The sequence below is a fragment of the Rattus norvegicus genome, chromosome 15, assembly GCF_021556685.1.
Source record: "Rattus norvegicus strain SHRSP/BbbUtx chromosome 15, alternate assembly SHRSP_T2T, whole genome shotgun sequence".
In the NCBI taxonomy this organism is placed as follows: Eukaryota; Metazoa; Chordata; class Mammalia; order Rodentia; family Muridae; genus Rattus; species Rattus norvegicus.
In genome coordinates, this window is record NC_141548.1 from 42,638,447 (window position 1) to 42,658,770 (window position 20,324).

The 20,324-nt window shown below is 45.3% G+C and overlaps 1 protein-coding gene across 6 annotated transcripts in view; it reads left to right on the top strand.

Moving 5' to 3' along the window:
* The window catches only part of Kif13b (kinesin family member 13B), a 157,614-nt gene that overhangs the window by 111,888 nt on the left and 25,402 nt on the right, over positions 1–20,324 (top strand). For all 6 annotated transcript variants that reach the window (XM_087585728.1, XM_087585729.1, XM_087585727.1 and 3 more), the window contains 11 exons: positions 1,110–1,256; positions 1,818–1,847; positions 3,424–3,523; positions 4,229–4,355; positions 5,036–5,091; positions 7,148–7,269; positions 9,366–9,542; positions 12,191–12,283; positions 15,238–15,390; positions 15,620–15,697; positions 18,226–18,279. In XM_087585728.1, coding sequence (XP_087441854.1) covers positions 1,110–1,256; positions 1,818–1,847; positions 3,424–3,523; positions 4,229–4,355; positions 5,036–5,091; positions 7,148–7,269; positions 9,366–9,542; positions 12,191–12,283; positions 15,238–15,390; positions 15,620–15,697; positions 18,226–18,279 — 1,137 coding nt within the window. The remainder of the gene's footprint in view (positions 1–1,109; positions 1,257–1,817; positions 1,848–3,423; positions 3,524–4,228; positions 4,356–5,035; positions 5,092–7,147; positions 7,270–9,365; positions 9,543–12,190; positions 12,284–15,237; positions 15,391–15,619; positions 15,698–18,225; positions 18,280–20,324) is intronic.

Sequence of the window (20,324 nt, forward strand, 5' to 3'; positions counted from 1 at the left end):
TTTCCGGACAGGGTTTCTCTGCATATCCCTGGCTGAACTGGACTTGCCCTGTAGACCAGCCTGGCCTAGAATGCATGGAGATTTGCCTGCCTCTGCCTCCCGAGTGCTGGGATTAAGGTGTGCATCACCGCTGCCTGGCAGTTCTTATTTTGAAAACAAGACTGAATGCCGACTTTGGTACCCTGTGCTTCAATGTAGGCTGCAAGTGTCTCTCTGCCCCGTCTCTTAGAGATGGACCAGGCTGTCACACTTGCAGCAGTTGTCAGCAGTCTGCATTCGATATACGTCTACTGCATTGTTCTTCACAGCACTACAGATCACTTATCCGTGCACTTGACTGTTGAGTTGCTGGGGCAAAGGTTGCTTACAGTTTGAAGTTACCTAGCCCTAGAACAAGCTTGACCAGTTTAAATTCCTGTCCCACAGGATTGATACTATCTGTCTCAAACTTTGATCTCTATTGGAAGTAATTTCTAGCTTAGCAGGTTGAAATGAAAGCTCTCATAGTTACCTTGTCAGGAAGTTGGCCTTTTTTCAGTCTAGGTCTTCTAAGATAGCGCCAGGATAGCCTAGAACTCTATGCAGCCCTGGATAGCCTGGAACATAGAAATCTCCCTGCCCATCCCTGGAGTGCTAAAGTTACAATGTGAACCACTATACCTGGCTCAGTTGAACATTTTTTATTAGACACTGTTTGCATTTCCTTTGCTTATAAGTTTTCATTTACCTGGGGGTTCTGTCAAATGCCAGCATTTGGCAGGCTGAGCTAGGAGGATTACCTTAAATTCAGAATTAGGCCATGTGGGTAGTGAGTGCTGTATCAACTGTGTTGCTACATAACAAGCCCCATCATTCATTGAAACACATTTTATTTTAGTTTCTTATTATTTAGGAATTATAAAAATGCTCATTTTGTTTTTTATCTGAAGAAAAATACATTTTCCTGACTAGGTTAGAATTTATGCTTTAGTATTTAACAGTTATGAAATAGATGAATCTCTCTAAAGCCAATTGCATTTCTCTATATCAGCCTGTAGGGGTCTCTCTAAACCAGAGTTTTGAAACTCAAGAAGATGATTTTTGTGTGTGTGTGTGTTTGTGTGTTGCAGGGGCAGTCTCGGCGAGTTCAAGTTGAAGTGAAGTCAGTGCAGGAGTCAGGGACTTTGCCACTGATGGAAGAGTGCATATTGTCGGTTGGCATTGGCTGTGTGAAAGTTAGACCGCTCAGGTCCCCTAAGACCCACGAGAACATCCATGTAAGTTTCTGGGCCTGCGCTGGGCTCTTTGAAAGGCAACAGCAGAGCAGAATCTTTTGAGACATTGCTGCCCCTTCCCTACCATTGGTGTCTCCTTCAGTGCACTGTCTTGACAAGAGCCCCTTGTTACTGTGTTACTGCGTGTTGTCCTGGTTTGTGGTGAACTGAGAGTTAAAACCTCTCAGCCTAGCAAACCGCCAAGACTAGCGGTGATTACCCCCCCCACCCCATGGCCTACCCCTCTAAAGAACCCCCCACTGGCTGGTAAAGACTCTTTGCCAGCGGGTGTTTGATTTCCCCGGGAGTAGGGGGTGGTAAGCCCAGCAGGGAGGGCATTGTATGGGCTCTGAAAAGGTCAGGGGAGGCTCTTCACTTTCCCCTAGAAGCTCCTAGTCTTACCTGCTTCCTGAGGGCGGATGAGGCTGGGTGGGAGGCCAAGGCGTGATGAATCAGTTAGACAAGAAGACAGGAACTGTGGGAGAAGGCTGTGGTTGTGGACAGAGGCCTGATTTGTGGGTAAATAATTGTTTTGGTTCTACATAATATGCTGTTTTCTTTTAGGAGGAAGAGGAGGACATGGACAGCTACCAGGTAATTGAGCACCTGTTGGCCTCATCAAATCAGCTTGATTCAAGTACTTAATTACACAGGCCAGGATCTTTCTGCACTGCTACTTGATAATTAAACAATTCTGCTTTTCCCAAAAGTCAAACAAAGTATGGAGTGCTGTGTATTGTGGGGTGCATGGGCTAGGAGTAGGACGCCCTGTGACTAAAGGCCTTTCCTAATCAGGGACACTGCATTGGGCTATTTACACTGCCACCTCCCAGTTGCCTTGCCTGTGCTCCCCTTGAGTTGAGTCACCCATGGGGGTATACACACACACACACACTCACACACACACACACACACACACACACACACACCCCAATACCTATCTGTGTCTTTCATGTGTGAGACCAGGTCACCCTAAACGCCCCCTCCCTTGAGTTGTCCATTAGTTTTGGAGGTTTTGTTTCCCCTGTGGTTTCTTTCCCTAACGTGCCAAATTTAGTTTATGTCTGTGAAGTTGCATCTTGTTTGCCATCATTTAAGGCTGCCTGGGCTCTTTGGAGCCTGATTATGTCATCTGCTGTAGTCACTCTCCTGGCTTTGCATCACCCTAATTTGATAGAAATGTCTGCCTTCCTCTAAGTCACTGATTAAAAAAACCCTTACCATATCAGCTGGGTTGAACTGAGAGAATGGAGTTTTCTTTTAAACAGACATTACCCCGTTCATCGTTGCTTTCTGGATATGGTATTTGAGCCCTCTGTGATGGCACTTAGAGTAGATGCACAGCATGCTTCTCTGTCTTGTCCACAGGAATGACATAGGCTATTTGGTTAAGTGCCCTGTTGAAATCCAGACACTTGACATCTGCAGCATTCCTCTGAACCTCCCGTCCCTAACCTTGTTACTAAAGGAAATGAGGTCAGGCTGACTTGCTGGCAGGTGTTGACTGGTGGGGTTCAGTCTGTCATTAGCAACCCCTATGGTCTCACCCACTGCTACCTCCCAAATATGCTCAAGGAGTTGGAGCAAGCAGTTGGAGGTGGCTAGACACTTGAAGGATTCTTCCTGGTAGTTCTGCGGAGTAGACATTTAAAGGTTGTCAAGTACAGTTTGTGAGTCTTGTCTGGCCAGGCAACCTCATAGAAGATGTTGTTTCTCATGGGTGGAGTTAAGCAAGTACAAAGAGAACCAATTCTTAAGCGTCTAAATCATGTTCCGGGAGTTGTGATCTGTATAATAGGTAGAATCACTTGTTGGCGCTTCATGCTGGGTGGCCCGGATCTCAGGTGGTAGACTGCTTGCCTTGCATTCAGTTTTCCTGTCCCTATTATGCAGGGCATGGTGACAAGCCTGTGATCATCCCAGCACTCTTAGGTGGAAGTAGAGACTCGTGAAGTTGAAGGTCATCTTTAGCTATATAGTGTATGAATTCCAGGCCAGTCTGGGTTTTATGAGACATTGTCTTAAAAATGAAAAGAAAAAAAAGGCTGCTTATGTCTTGCGTACTGCTTATGTCTTAGAGTTAGGAGAGTCAGGTTAATTTGGGGAGCATCTAGTTCAAGTTTGTTGCCTGGATATTGCATTGAGTGTGACTTCCTCTGTTTTCTTCCAGGATAGGGATTTAGAGCGGCTTCGTAGAAAATGGCTCAATGCATTAACCAAACGTCAAGAATACTTGGATCAACAACTGCAGAAGCTTGTCAGTAAACATGGTAGGAAGAAAAGTTGGTCATTTCCCTCCCCATAGCAGTGCAGCCGAGTGTCAGTGTAACCAGCTGAGGACCCAGTGAATATGGTGGTTTGAATCGATGTCTGTTCTTGGCTTGGGGCATAGCCTTTTAGAAAAACACCTACTTATTTGGTTGTAATGATGTCTTCTTACACTTCCTTCTGGGGACAGGGCACAGGCATATATGTGGCCAAAGTGTCTATACACATTAAAAAGTAACTGGGAGAAAGATGTAAATGTTTCTTGTTGAAGGTACTGGGAACTTAGAAGCTGAGCCCTGCTATCAGGCCCTGCACCAGAGGTCTGTGAACTGTAAGAAGCCTCTGCAAGTTCCCAGTAACCTAGGGAGAGCTTGTTTACTCAAAGACAGTACGGAAACAGGCTGGAGAAATGGTTAGGAACACTCAACTGCTCTTGCAGGACAGAAGACTTGGGTTCAGTCCCGGCTCCTACATGATGGCTCCCGACATTTTGTAACTCATGTTTTGGCTCTGAGGACTCCTGCATGCATACATACTCACAGTCTCTTCTCTCCCTCCCTGCCTCCCTCCTCTCTTCTCTCCCTCCCACCCTCTATTGCATGCACATATACTCACTCAGTACTCCCTCCCCCTTCCCACCATACACTAAATCTGTATAAATGTGGGAGCAGCAATTAGGATTGCTAGACCTAGCTCTTCTCTTGTAGACAAAACTGAGGATGATGCTGACCGAGAGGCACAGCTCTTGGAGATGCGGCTGACACTCACAGAGGAAAGAAATGCGGTGATGGTGCCGTCTGCTGGGAGTGGCATTCCGGGGGCACCGGCAGAATGGTAAGGTCCTACAGTATGTCTCCTGAACCCTCCACGAATGACCAGGCCCTCACTTCCCACTTGGACTTTGCAATGCTGCAGTTAGTGAGTGGATGCCCGTGATGAGAACAGAGATACTGAAAGACTGTTACTTTATTTTCATGAGTTGAATATGACTGTGGCTTGAAAATGTTTTATTAAATAATATTGTTATTGGCCAAGGTAATTAGGATTTCTGAGAACTTAAATCAATATTTAGTACCGCTGCACTTAGCATTAAAAAGTAGTTAATATGTTAATTACTTGGGTCATTCGTTCCCTTAAAAGAATGTTAGTTAGGTCATTATGCAGTTAGAAAACTGCATCTCAACCAGTTTTTGGTTTTGGTGCTTAAACTGTGCTGTCAGCAAATGTCCTCTGACACTTGACTGAAATTAAAGCAAGTCAAGCATAGGAGTCCTTAAGTATGTCATTGGCAAGAAGGACAAACTCGTTAGACAGGCTGCTGCCGAACTGGGGAGTGAGTCTATAAGAGTGAGCTCCCATGGCCCAGCGCTGGAGGGTTCCTGTAGCCAATCACGAACCTCATCACACCATCTTAGAGGTACATCAGTGCCCAGCCATTGTCCCCAGAGGGCACACGTGATCCTGACAGACTCCTGTGTCTCAATACCGTACATAACCTGTCCTTCATGTTTTAGGACCCCAGTGCCTGGGATGGAGGCCCACATTCCTGTTGTATTTCTTGACTTAAATGGTAAGTTAGAGGTAGCTTCCAGACACTTCCCTTGAGAAAGCAGTGACAGGTGATGCTTTATGCTTCTGGCCAATCACGTTTCGGGTTGCACTTAGGCTCAGTGCTCTGTGTGGAATGCGGATGCTAGACGAGGACTGTCAGTCTCAGTATCGATCTTGCTGTGCTGTGCAGCCTCCACCTTTCTCTCACTTCTGTTCATCTCTGTTCAGGTCCCTAGGGCCTCACACATGCTAGTCAAGTGTGCTGTCACTGAGCTAGAGCCCAGCACAGCAGCCGTGGCTGTGATGCTCATATCTCCACGTGGCAACCCTGCTTCCCTGAGAGTACTTTATTTCCCTACCAATATAGGGTATTTTTCCACACTGAATATATGTTCAACTTCACTGCTCCAAAGAAAACGTCTATCTGGAAAGGACCAACAACTTAGCATTATTTAATGACTTTCTCAGCTTTTTTTGTGAGTTCCTATAAACTTAACCTTACTTGCTGATTTTTCTTTTTATATAACTATTGTTTTCCCCAACCCCTGCACTCCCATTCCACCAGTGTCTGCCTATAGGAGGGAAGATAGAAAATGCAGAGGTAGGGTAGGGAGTTAAAAATAAGAAGTCAGCAGTTAAGCTCCATGAAACACCTGCAGAAATGTGCATTAACACAAAAACTTCCCTACATAGAGAAGGATGCCTGGGCATCCTCAGCGGTTCCTTTCACCGACTGGAAGTGTGTTAGGATGCCTGAGGGGCCCAGCATTTGGTGCCCCAGAGCGCACACAGGTGCACAGGTTAGAGAGAGACATGGGGGGCCCACACCAGCTGTCCATCCTGTGAGGTGAGAGTTGTTCCAGAGCTGTCACAGGACACTGTCTACCTTGTGCTTTTGAGCTTTGGTGGCTGAGTCTCTCTGGCCCGCTTTCGTGCTGGGCTTCCTGGACAGCTAAAAGGCAGGCCTTCAAGGGATTGGGGAGCGTAGAAGTTCAGGAAGATTTCTTAGTTGTGCATTTGTTTTCCTCCTCAGTTAAGATGTTTCTGTAAGCATAGGAAGTCCTGGCTCTTAAGACATTTTCATATGTACATACATTATGCTTTCCTTCTGTGCACACTCTCACCTTAGTTTCCTGTCTCTACTGTACACTTTTCCTGGGTCCCTTTCTTCAGCCAAGTCATTCTGCATTCATGCCATGTAGGCAGATGGATAGACAGATCTAGATTTGCAAAGGAGAGAAAATGTAGCATTTGTGTATTTCTCCTTCACTACCATCTTCTCTTCCTCTTCCTCCCTCCCATCAGACAATTCCTATTCCCTCACCCCCATGGGGTTTCCCTTTTACTTTTATACCCGTTATGGGGAAGAGATATATGTCTTATTGTGTTTGCCTTGTTTAACTTAACACAATGATCTCTTGAGGCATTCATTTTCTTGGAAATGACAAAAAGTCATTCTTCTTTATGGCTGAATAAAAGTCCATTGTGTAGATATACCACATTAGCCTGGGCATCTGAAGAGACAGAACATTGTTCAGCACTCCACGTGAGTGGTCTACACAAGCCAACCTGCTTTGCTTTGTAGGCACACACAAGCCTTAGGCGGATGGGGCACTGGGAAGCCAGGCCCCGGACGAGTGACCACAGGGCCCTGTGCAGTTGCCAGGTCCATTAGCCAGCCTGCACTCTGGTTAGGCTTAACTGTGAGGAATTGCTGTCACTTCTTCTTGTTTCTTAAGTGCACTGAAGGGCGGGGAGATTGGGCTGGGATCCCATCATTACCATTTATGAGCAGACCTCATATAACCTCCTAGGTATCTTGGCTTCATTTGCCTTCCATGTAAAATATGACACATGGGGAGCAGCTTGAGTAATTTCTTGAAGCACTTTCTGGCTTTTGGATCTGTGAACTATTAAATGGTTATTATCAGTGTCATGCGAGACTGTGGGGCAGAAAGCAAGTGAAGTTTGAAGCAGAAGAATTTTAATAATAAGCGCGTTGGTTCTGCCAGCGGGGGCGGGAGGAGGGGTGTCCTTGAAAACAGCCTGGTGTTAAGTGACAGCTCTGCTTTCAGCGGATGATTTCAGCTCTCAGGATAACCTTGATGACCCAGAGGCCGGATGGGATGCTACCCTGACTGGGGAAGAGGAGGAAGAGTTCTTTGAGTTGCAGATTGTGAAGCATCACGATGGAGAGGTAAGGCTGCGCAGCCCTGGAGAGCAGGTGAGGAGCTCCAGCCTAGCCCTGCCCTGCCGGGAGCTTAGGTGTCAGCAAGAGAAGGGAAAACTCTGAGTACTTAGAGGGAAGCTTGACCTCACACCCAGTCCTTCTACCTTCCCCCTTCTTTGGTGAGAACCCATGTTGTTGTTCTGTGACTGTGCTCTGTTTCCAACCCTGACTGGAAGAGAGGTGGCTGTTGATTGCTCTGAAGTACATGGAGCTCCAGGCTGGAAGGACACTGACTTTGGTATTTGCTCCGCAGTTCCTTCATAAGAACTTTTTATTACAGGGCCTCACTTTGTAGCTCTGGCTGGCTTAGAACTGGCTAGGCAGAGCAGACTGGCCTCAGACTCACAGAGATCTACTACCTTTGCCTCCCAAGTGCCAGGGTTAAAGGTATGGAACACCATGCCTGACCTAAGAGTTGTTTAAGAGGAGAAAAAGAAAGACCCAGTGGTACACATCTATAGTGCTGGTGTTTGGGAGATTGGGGCACGCAGATCCTGAATTCAAACCAGCATGAGCTACATAGTGAAGTCTTGTCTCAGGGTAAAAAAAAGGGGGGCTGGAGAGATGGAACTGACTTCTCTTCTCAGAGGTCCTGAGTTCAATTCCCAGCAACCACATGGTGGCTCATAACCATTTGTAATGGGATCCAATGCCCTCTTCTGGTGTGTCTGAAGACAGCGACAATGTGCTCATATAAATAAAATAAATCTGTTTTATAAAAGCAAAAGAATCAATGAAGGGGCTGGGGATTTAGCTCAGTGGTAGAGCGCTTACCTAGGAAGCGCAAGGCCCTGGGTTCGGTCCCCAGCTCCGAAAAAAAAAAGGAACCAAAAAAAAAAAAATTTAAAAAAAAAAAAAAAGAATCAATGAAGGCATTGATGCAGACTCATGATCTCATGGTTGAATCTGTGTGAGGGAGCATAATCCTGGGGCTTTATTTCCTAATTTTGAATATGCTTGACACATGACATCAGCAGTATAGTATCTGAAGAACTCAGAGGCAACCTGAGATACCTACTGTGGGGCATTAGCTCTGGTCCACTCATTCACACTGTGTCCTTCCCTAGTCCTGAACCTGTTTGTGTTAGATGTGATAAGATGGGCTTGGGATCAGTCTATGTATAAGTAGACTATGGGGCCATGACAGCTACTGCAGTTTGTAATTGAACTGAGAAAACCAAATATGGCTACTATCCTGCTGATTTCCTGGATGTGACACTTACCTGCAGTTTATTTGGAAGTGATAGGATGCAGGCTAAAATAGACAGATGGTCTCCGTGAGTGACCAAGGAACATAAAGTCCACAGTACTCAAGTTTTTCAAGCTTTCTTGACATTTAAACATTTTTTTAAAAACAAATAACAGCAAGTAGGTAAGTAATGTCTTAGTAACCATTTTTGTTGCTGCAAAGACACACGCCCAAGGCAACTTACAAAAGAAAATATTTAATTGAGAGCTTGCTTAATAGTTTTAGAGGATCAGACCATGATCATCATGGTGGGGAGTGTGACAGTAGGCAGACAGGCATGGGACTGGAACAGTAGCTGAGATCTCACATCCTGGTTGGTCCACCATGGGATGGGGAGAGGGAGACGAAGGAGACAGGGAAAGAGGATGAACTAATAGAGAAGAAACTGGGCGTGTTTGAAACCTCAGAGCCCACCTCTAGTGCCACATGTCTAACAAGGCCACACCTCCTTATCCTTTCTAAAGGACTAAGAACCAAATATTCAAACAAATGAACATATTGGGGAGGCATCCCAGTACACAAGCAGTAAGTACCAGCACAGGCACTGTGCCAAGCGCTCTGCACTCTCACCTGATAGCAGCCACATTCTGTCAACATGTCAGGGCATTTCTTTTTTTTTTTTTTTTTTCCCCGGAGCTGGGGACCGAACCCAGGGCCTTGCGCTTGCTAGGCAAGCGCTCCACCACTGTGCTAAATCCCCAACCCCTCAGGGCATTTCTTGAAAGGGAACCTTTACCCCAGCTAAGTGGCTTTCTCAAGAAAGTCTGTGTGGCCTTGGAGGAGAAAGTGAAGTGCTGTCTCACCATCTCTGCAGGTGAAGGCAGAGGCCTCCTGGGACTCTGCAGTGCACAACTGTCCTCAGCTCAGTAAAGGCACACCTGCTGACGAGCGAGTGTTCCTCATCCTGAGAGTGGCAGTCCAGCTCAGCCACCCTGCAGACATGCAACTGGTCCTACGCAAGAGGATTTGTGTCCATGTTCATGGGCGCCAGGTGAGGCTGACTGTGCCACTAACACTAGAAAGTTCTTTCTAGACACGGTCTGTGGAACTCTGAGCCTCCCCTTCCAAGGTCTGTCACTGTCCTTTACCATGCTGCCAGTCTGTAAACACACACATGGCGTTGTCACAGGACTGAGGTGGAGTCACAGAGCCACCCTGCTTTGGGGAAGTTCAGTGGCTTTGCTCCTTGGGGTTCTTCTGAATCAACTCGAGGAGGTTCTCTGGTCAGTTGTGTGATCTGTTGTTAGCCTGGGAGTACTAACAACATTGTCTTTTTTTTTTTTTTAACTTTTTTTTTTTAATTCTTATTTATCTAATGTATATTACAGATGGTTGTGAGCCACCATGTGGTTGCTGGGATTTGAACTCAGAACCTCTGGAAGAGCAATCAGTACTCTTAACCACTGAGCCATCTCTCCAGCCCAACATTGTCTTTTTTAGAACCCTTTGATTCTCAGTTTGACTTTGGTTAGAAAACATTGAATAGATAATAGGTCTTTCTGTTTTAGTAGATCTGCATTTTATTTTGTTGTCCTTGATATATATTCTCTCTCTCTCTCTCTCTCTCTCTCTCTCTCTCTCTCTCTCTCCCTCCCTCCCTCCCTCCCTCCCTCCCTCCCTCCCTCCCTCTCTCCCTCCCTCCCTCCCTCCCTCTCTCTCAGCTCTGCATGTCCTGGAACTCACTCTGTAGACAAGGCTGGCCTTTAGCTCAGAGACCTGCCTGCCTCTGCTCCAATGCTGGGACTAAGGGTGTGCACTATACTGCCCTCCTCTGTGTGGGTCTTTCAAGAGGCAAAGCCCATTTGCGTTTCAGAGTACTTGAGTGGGCCACCTTCTAGCATGTGGTGTGCTGGGTGGGATAGCATCCTGCCAGCAGAGCTGTGAGGAAGAAGAGCCTTGCAAAGGAGAGCAGCTTTGAGCTGGCACTTTATACAGTGTGGGGCAGGCAGGGCTGTGCCCTACTGAAGAGGGAGGGAGGGCGGGCGGGCAGAACGAACCCTGACTGACACATGGAGTTTTTCTAGAAATGCTCTAGGTAAGAGTTGAAACACTGTGTTATTGGATTTGTAAGTGTGGTTATTGGAAGGTGGGTTCTCATTCACTCCTCCGTTACCTCCCAACACATAGACACAGATGGAAATAAATCTTCTCATTTGAAAGAACACAGTCATGGTTGACAGACTTCAAGATGTAATCTCCATCCCTAAAAATTAATCTTTAGTTTTAAATGTCCCACTGATACCAGTCTCAGAGTTGAAGACTGGCATAATCCTGTTGAAATCACAGCTTCTTAGCTCTCTGGTCCAACATCAATAACATTGAGGTCAGGAGTTAGCTGTAGAGTAGTGTGTGTTTCCTACTCCCTCCTCCTGTGCCCCTCTTCTGGGCACTCTGAAGGGATGGAGAGAGGCCTGCTGCTCCGGGGAGCTTCATGAAGAGTGAGTTTCCATGTCTGAGTCAGCTGTCCTGGCCACCTGACCTGCAGTATTGGCAACAGTGAGGGCACAGTGTCAAGGAAGCATTTCTCTTCATTTTTGAGTAGGAGAAACTTGTTATTCCATTTCTTTCCAGTTGGACTGATTTGATGGAAGTATTTAAGCCATGTCACTTCCCTCAGTCTCGGATTCCTTTAAATTGCTTCTTCATGTAGGACAGTAACAAACACATGGCAGGCAGCTTCATTAGTTCATGCAGATGGTAAACACTGCCCTCTACCACCCAGGAGAAGCTGTGGCCTTGCTCTGTATGAGAGCTACAAGTCAGGACTGAGGCCCTGAAGGGATGGAGGAAGTGGATGACCTCCTAACACTCTGAGAGGCTCTGTCTGGGAGTTGGAGGTGGACGGCTTTTATTGGGGGAGGATCAGGTAGTAGTCCTCAGGTGTTCAGAGAGACTCTTCAAAATTAGTTAACACTCACCAAATGGGAAATAAATCATGATTAGATAGGATTATAAAGTTACGTGTTTTTAGCAAGCGCTGATTTTCCCCCCTTTGGGTTTTTGCATGCTTCTGCCTCACCTTTTGCCTCATGCCTGTTCACTATTCTCTCTCCTTATCTTTATTCAATTGTATTCCGCCCCCATGACTGCTCTCTTCAACCTCTGCAGAATGTTCAATCTTCACAGCTTCTCCCAATGAGTCATCTATGCATTAATTCAACAGTTCAATTCCTAACTGCAAAGAGCACAGTCAGCATAAACAATGACCATGCACTCTTAAATCATCCTTCATAACGATCCTGCTTTGGTCAAGAATTTAATGCCTGAACTTGTCAATATTCATGGTACCAGATGTCTGTCGTGCTGGAGAAGCAGAGTGTAAGCATCCCGGTCCTCGCTTCCGTCTTACTCAGAAGGTCATGTTCTTGTCTCTTCTGTCTTCTGAGTTTATTCAGATGCCTGGAGGCAGCTTGCAGATCCCAGGTCTCACTTCTCCCTCACCAGGTGCAGGAGCCAAGGCATTGTATCTACCCGTCCATTGGTTCTGTGCTTAGGTGAAGGAGCTGTGCCCGGTGCTAGGGATCCCACATGCGTGTGTCAGAAGTCTGTTCTTGTATTAGCTCTGAGTACTGCTGCTCTTTGCTACAGTAAACAGATAGCAAGGTTGGAAATAATGGTCTATATTTTGTTTTTCTCTAGGGCTTTGCTCAAAGTCTCCTCAAAAAGATGACTCATCGGAGCTCTATCCCTGGCTGTGGAGTGACCTTTGAAATTGTCTCCAATATTCCAGAGGTAAAGTATTCTAGGAAGTGTGAACTGGAAATAAACACGTAAAGGGCTAACTCTGAGGATGAGTTCTCTGCCGTAAACTTTTAGTACTATATATATATATATATATATATATATATATATATATATATATATATATTTGTGGCTTTAAAAGTTGAAATTTTAGTATTTTGTTCAAAGAATTCTCTTGTTTTAAAAAGTTGTTTATTTATTGAGTAAATGTATAAGAGAGGGTCCATGAAAGAGTTGAGGAGAGTGAGAAGTACCATGGCACGCCACACAGTGTCCACAGCTTTCTGGGGGAGTTGTTTCTCTCCTTCTAGAATCTTCGTCTGTCACTGACCATTGAGCCTTCAGCAGGTTCTCCTGTGTCTGCTCCTTATGAGTCTGCACAAACAGGGTAAGCCTTATGAGTCTGGGACTCACAGATGTGTGTCTCTGCATCCAGCTTGGTACAGGCAGGGATCAAAGTCCTTGGGCTGCAGGTGCTGCTATCCACAGAGCCATATTTCTAGCCAAGAACTCCATTTTGAAAATCAATTTAATGGCTTCTTATTTTGAAACACAACAGGCAGTAGCAATATGGTGTTAGTCACAGAGGGCCAAAACAATCCAGTGTAGAGATTTATGTCTGACGTAGAACTAGACTGAAGTCCAGTCTCTGTCTCTTGCTAGCAAGTGAACCTGCATACTTTACTCTAAATCAGAGAATGACGTTTTTTGGGGAGAGGGGACACAGGGACTAGAGACTCGGTGCCTCCCCACAGGCTGTCAGAACTGCCTCCAGGCGATAGAATTTGTGGATTCATTCTTCTGAGTGTTTGGATAGTGGGTGGACAATAACTGCTTTTTTTTTTTTTAAACAGGTTTCTGTGTGTACTCTTGACTGTCCTAGAACTTACTCTGTAGACCAGGCTGGCCTCGAACTCATAGAGATTCATGTGCCTCTGCCTCTTGAGTACTGGGATTAAAGGCATGTTCCACCACTGTCCAGGCAATAGCTGTTTTAACAGTCTGTACAGGAAGCAAGCAGTGGATGGCACGTAGGCTTTGCTTTTAGATTTGTACTGTTCCGGGCAGTCCACCAGAGATGACCACTCTGACAGTTTACAGCCGATTTAAAGTCCTTATTCTAGCCAACTAGGACCACATCCAGGTACTTAGGAACCTAGGTGCAACCCTGAGTGTTCAGAAGGTTTTTAACCCAAGTGTTGGCATCTCAATTTAAAGCTCCAGGGGTACTTTGCAGAAGCAAGCAGTTTAACAAAAGCTAGATGGTTAATTGTAGAGGGTTCTACACAAACAGGGTAAGCTAAGTTAGCTAGATATCCTGACCTTGGGTTACTAGAATAGAATTAGGTAATTTTCCATGAAATTCTGCATCAAGGAGGTCCAATTCTAGTTAAACTTAAAATGACCTCAGCAAGAATACAAGCTGAAAGAATCTTTGCATTGTCTTGCTCTATTACATTATGTTGCAAAACTTTTTTCTCCAAAAGCATCCAATGGTAACTCCTTCTTTCCTGGGTTTTTAAAAGTTGGGTCTTACATATTAAACATTAACTAAATATTTCATTTGAATTGAAGCCTCTTCACCATTTGAGAATTAGGCTGTTGCCAGGTGTGAGTATGTGTCTATAATTGTAGAACTTGGGAGACTGAGGTAGGAGGGTCAGAGTGTGAGGCTAGTCTGGGTTACGTAGTGAGACCCTATCAGAAACAACAGGCTCCTTGCCCAACCCCACCAAGCCAAGGGCTGAGTGTAACCGTGATAACGCCCTTGTACAGCCTGTGGAGGGACCTGCATGCATTCCCAGAAGCCAGCAGCCAGCCAGTCAGCCAGGACGCTGTTTGCAGCAGTGACTAATTACGAGACCTTGGACTAGAAAACATTACTCTTCATATGTGATTCTTTCTAAGAGTTAAAAGGGAAGGATATAGGGGGATCAGCTTAAGACTAAGCACCCTTGTGTGACAGGATGGTTGGTAATTAGCTAGGCTTCCAGAGTTAGCAAACATTGTTTCATTCTTTGTGAGAATGGGCAACTCAGTCAGAATAGGGTGGGGATTCACCTCTGTTTTCCAGAGCCTTTGGCCACTGCTGCTGCCCAGGGAGGACTCAGGCAGTGTTAGGAGCTCAGCAATCTGAGTGTCAGGCTGCTTAACAGCAGCTAGGGCCTTGCCCACTTCCTCTCTCCTCTCCACACTGCATCAGCGTCTCACTTGGATATTGGGGATGTTAGGTCTCCACTCTTGTCTAGTGATGTGACCCAGCTTACATTGGTCCCAGGGGTAGCACCTTCTTGCAGAACTGTTGTCGTGGTGGTAATTCCACGGTTTCTGTAGGTGGATTTCCAGATCACCTACAGAATCCTTTCCAGGTGGTAATTAGTTGTGAATGTTTGTGACGTGGGTACAACTGTGTTTGAAATGTTTGTGAAAGCTGCAGTTTAACCAGCCTTCCAGGTTAAGCTGGTATCTAATGATGGGTTGTGATTTCTGGGGAAAGTGCATTTTGAGTTCTAAAAGCTGATGTTAAAATGGAACTTGGGGTTCCATTGAATTTTGTCAATGCAGAGTCCTGTGTATGTGTGTGTATGTATCAATGTGTGTGAGCATGTACATGTGTGAGCATGTGTGTGTATGTGACTATATCTTCAATGTAGTTTTTTCTTTAAAGATTTATTTATTTATTATATATAAGTACACTGTAGCTGTCGTCAGACACACCAGAAGAGGGCATCGGATCTCATTACAGATGGTTGTGAGCCACCATGTGGTTGCTGGGATTTGAGCTTAGGACCTCTGGAAGAGTAGTCGGTTCTCTTGATCACTGAGCCATCTCTCCAGCCCCTTGAATGTAATTTTAATATCCATCCTTCAGTTCAGTGCCTGTGTGTGACACTTTTCTTTTTCAGTCTCTTTTTTTTTTAGCTGTTCATTATTTTGTTCTTCAGGATGCCCAGGGAGTGGAGGAGCGAGAGGCACTGGCAAGGATGGCTGCTAACGTGGAAAACGCAGCTTCTGCTGACTCCGAGGCCTGTATTGAGAAGTACTTGAGGAGTGTGCTGGCTGTGGAAAACCTCCTGACCCTAGATCGCCTGCGTCAGGTTAGCGGTGGTCAGCAGTGCTATGGTGGAGCTCCGTCTCACCTCTGTACTTGACTTTCTGGAGTCTGGTCTGAAGAGTTTACTCTCACAAAATCTACTGCCTGCAGTGGGGTCATTTTGCTTAGTCAAGTCATGGCTGGTATTTAAAGAATGTGGAAAACCTTGAACTGTGTGTTGGAGTGCATCTCTCTCATATGTTCTTCTCCTTGGTCTGTTTTCCAATTCCCAGGAAGTGGCCGTGAAGGAGCAGCTGACAGGAAAAGGGAAGCTGAACCGGAGGAGTATCAGCTCTCCTAGCATGAACAGAGTGAGTCTCTCTCTCCTGCTGCTGCCGTAGAACGCTATCTGCCACCTCCTTTCTGACTTCTTGTCAGGATGCCTTTCTGCCTCCTCTTGTCACATCTATGTCCCTCCACCATGTGCCTGCTATTAGACCCAGGATGCTTGAGTGTCATGGCACACATTACTTGTCTTCACCACCTGCTCAGCACAGGTTGGGAGTCACAGATGTGAGTAGAGCTTAAACCCCTACTGAGGCTTTGCTGCCCAGGCCAAGGAAGTAATTTTCTGGGCTTTAATTCATTATTTTCAAATTAGGAAGTTTGGTATATGTTTGCAGGCCATTTAGGGTAGAATAAAACGAGTAAAACAGGCTACATGTATGGCTGAGATGTGTTGATTAAAACTATGTATAGTTTATATACATATTGAACATGGAGATAATTATTGACCAAGAAGTGTGCCAGCGGCTTTATCTGTTCCTTATTTCTGTAAAGATGTGGGTATGAAGAGTAGGTGCGCTTTTGTTTTCGGTTGCTCAGCTTTGTAGGGAAGAGCAGCTGCCTCAAACCTGTAAGTGTTGGTGAGTGACAGGCAGGGAAGGTTTCCCACTGGAGACCCTGTGGGCTCAGAGGTGCAGGAGAAGAGGCATGTCTGACCACCGAAGACCTTAAGTGCAAGGCCACTGTTAGGCATGTAGAAATGCCACCAGTTCCAGGTCCCTTCAGTAAGTTATTAGCATACTGACTGGCAAATGCAGAGACTTGGTATCTGAGTACTATAATCTGCCTAGGGCACCTTCCATAGGTCAGGTCCTCTGAGAAGGGGTGTGGAGTTTGTGATTAATTACTAAGCAGACTTCTCTCTAAGGGAGTAAAACTTAATTCTCTGGGGTAGAGGAAAAATTCTCTGAAGCTGGAGAAAAAAAAAAGTGGGAAAATGCCACACACAGAGGCACATACACACCCTCAGACACTCAACACACACTCACATACCCTCTCACACTCTCTTACTTGGTGGATAAAGCAAAGCAAAGCAACTCCCATCACTTCTATCCCCCAGCAGAATCTCTCAAGCAGTGTAAAATCACAATGCAGCTATATTCTGTCTTTCTTTAGGTGGATGATTACAATGAGTAAAAAAACTGCATGTTCCCTAATGCCTTTACATGATTAAATGTTTCACGTAATACAGATAAAAAAACAAATAATTCCCAAGAGCCCACGTGCAGTCGTATCTAAGCAACTTGTTATAGATTAACGAAGTGTAAGCAAGCAAGCAAGATATTGCTTTCTCCCCCAGTTTCTCTTACTGGCAGGCTGCAATTTGTAGTTACAGAGAAGGGATCAATCATTTTATTATTTCTCTTAAAAAGAGATCTTATAAAAACATTTTAAAAGAATCACAAATCTAAACTTTTATATAAAAACAAATGGTCACTGCTACTTTAAACCGTCAGGGTGCACATCTACCAGCTAACAATCATATCAGGAAGCCGAGGGCAAAAATGGGTACAAGAAAGGAATCATTGCCTTGATCACCAGACCAGCCTTAGCAAGAAAGGCGTGCTATCTAGTATTAGTTGGGCTGCCATTGTTTTTGTTCCCTGACCTCACAAAAATCCCTGGCTCAACTATCAAGGGTGTGACTTTCTGAACTTTAAATTGTTCTCCAAGATTTTCTGCATCAAAGCCACTAGCGAACAATATTAACCTAACTTTACTAACCGTCCACATCTCCAAATTCTTTCTAGGGGTGGTGGACGTCACTAACATCTCCATCTCTAAGTTCTCTCTGGGGGTGGTGGTTCAATCATAAACCTACTGCAGCAGCCATACTGGAAAAAGACCAATCACTGTTATTGTAGGTGCTAACGACACTGCCCAGGAGGGACTGGAAACCTTCATACAATTCATCTATTAGGAGAGGAGTGATGACTTTGGGGGGTGGGGGTGGGGAGATGGCGACAAGCAGAATCAAACTCCACAACAGCACAAGGTCCTCAGAACGCATAGTCTTCAGTGCTCTGCCTCTCCAAGGCACACCCATCGTGCTTGTGCTGACTGGTGGGCTGCATTCCATGAGTTCTAAAGCTGTTTGCTGTTCCTCTCACACAAGCCTCCACAGTAATCTAAATAGTTTATTCTTAGACAAAAGGCTCAGGCGATGGCTGGATCCAGAGGCATTAAAGGAGTGAAATGTGTTCTGTTCAGGCCCAATGAGGTGCCACCCCAGTGTATAGAGGACACTAGAGCCTAGGTAAACCACCCATGGGAAATTGCTGGTAACTGCTCAATGGTTTTCACATCCCAGAGACACACTGGTCTGAAGCATTGGTCTTGGTTGGTTGGTTGGTTTGGTTATGATTTTGTCTCACTGTGTCTCTCTGACTGGGAAGCAGGATAACCTCAGACTTACTGTGATCCTCCTGCCTCTGCCTCTCAGATGCTGGGATTACAGGCACAGACCCTCAGGCCCTGTTTGATTTGATTTTCAAAGCAGCCTCTTTCTGGATGCTCTCATGCTTTTATATAAATCCCTTTTATCTCTCGCCAGTTGTCAGGAAGCCGACAGGAGCTTAGCCCATCCCACAGTCTAAGCAGCAACAAGGTGAGTTAACACTTAGCTCCTCGCCTCTTTTCTCTTTTCAAACCTCTGTACTTGCATATGTCTGAACTCTTTGTACACACCTTGGTTTTGTGATGTTTATTGGGGAAAGCTCCACACTGGTTGATCCTGCTGTTGAGATCCACTAACACCCTTTTACTAGAGTTGAAATGTTTGGTCTTGCTAAAAATTATCTTTCTGTTTATAATATTCCATTTACTTATGAAGAAGAAACCTCAAATTTTATTTATAATAGTAAAGCTATGGTAATGTAGAAAACTTAAAAGAAATAAAAATATTTATAATTATTGTTTGTTAGAAAAAATGTGTAAATCCCAGTAACAGCTTTATGCAAATAGAAACTCACTATTGTTTACTTAAAAAGGTCAGCACTTCTTGCAGCTGCCTGATCTGGGCGCTACTCCTCATAGTCTTTTTTGTCACTCTGAGGTACCTGACTAAGTGTCAGTGCTCTGCTGTCAGAATGACCCTAGTGTAGATTGGGAGTTTGCATGGTCATAGTGGCAGGGTGATGTGAGTGGCTACTTCAGAATGACTCGGGTATTTTGGCTGGTTGATGATAATTGTTAAGGCTGAGTGGTGTTCATGAGACTATTTCTAGTTTTGTTAATTATTCTGTATTTGTGTTTGACATTTTCTTTATGGAAACATAAGAAACAATGAAGAGGAAGTTAAAATGACTAAGACTCATTTTAAACTCAGACTGTTACCATGCCTGAAAACATAACCAAGCCCACAGGTGAAATCACACAAGGGCACATGTACACTCAGACAAAGTGGAGCTCAGTGAGCGAGTGGTGTGGATGGGCGTGGACAGGTTCTTCCAAAGGAAGGAAGCAGAGCTTTTGGGAACTTGGTTGTGTGATGATTTTTAAGTGTGATTATAGGAGTTATTAAGGGAAAGATATGTAATAGGAAAGAAAAAGCCTACTTTGTGTGTTCGGGGGAGGTGCGTTTAACTCAAACCCTCAGTTACAAGTTCCTTGTAAGAAGTGGCTGAGATTTTGCTTTTCTGTCTCCTCATACTTTCCTTATTGTAAAATTGAGACCAAGCTTCCTTTGCAGCAGTAGAGAGGATGAAGGGACATTCATATACTCCAGGCTGAGGCAGATGAGTAAGAATCACAAATAAGGGGCATACACGTGCTCTCCACACATCCTGCAAGGGCTGCAGTGAGGTAGTGGCCATGTGCGGAACCCCAGGAGTGACCCATGTGCACATAGGCAAGTGAAGAGCTGGACTTTACATTTTGGATAGAAGCCCCTGTGTCATTATAGGTACAGGGTGAACAGTCTTGTCCAGAGCAGAGTAGGGTGAAGCCCAGGAAGTAGGGGCCTTGTTTGGAAATCCTGAGTCAATACATGCTGATGCCTTGGTGTGTGTGTGTGTGGGGGGGGTGCTGTGGTGTGTAGAGTACTCCAGAGTGCTGTATGCAGCTATCCGTGTGAAGAGGGAATGCTTATATGGATAGGAAAGACGATGGAGGGGAAAGAGATGTCCTTGGGAAGGAATAGAAAAGTCAGTTACACCAAAGAGATGGATTCTGGGATCCTCTGGGCAGGAAGAAATGTATGGGGAAGGAGAGGAGTAGGTGCCATTCAGTCTTTGTGACAGAGTAGATTACAAAGGAGCAGGCCGTGGGAGCAGCAGGTGAAGCTGTGGGGGTGTATGTACATGTGTGTGCAGAGAGCAGGAGGCAGATAGATCATGTTAGACCTCGGACTGAGGACCAGTAGGGTTGCTTGGGGATAGTACTGGTTGGCTGCACCTTTCCAGGCCATTTCTGCTGAGCATTGGAGAGTTCAGACTGAGTCTCTAGCAGTCTGTGTTTGCTGTATTGCTTGAGGTGAATGAACATTAAATGTTTTTGTTACTGTCCTAGCAGCTTCTCTTTTCTGTCCTAGATTTCTTGGGGTTCATGATTAATTTGGAAAAAATGGTGATGTTGTTTCCAGATGCTCAGATCTGGCTTGTGTGATGGTTCTGTCTTGGTGACTTGGTCTTTTAGTCTTTCCTCTAGACCACA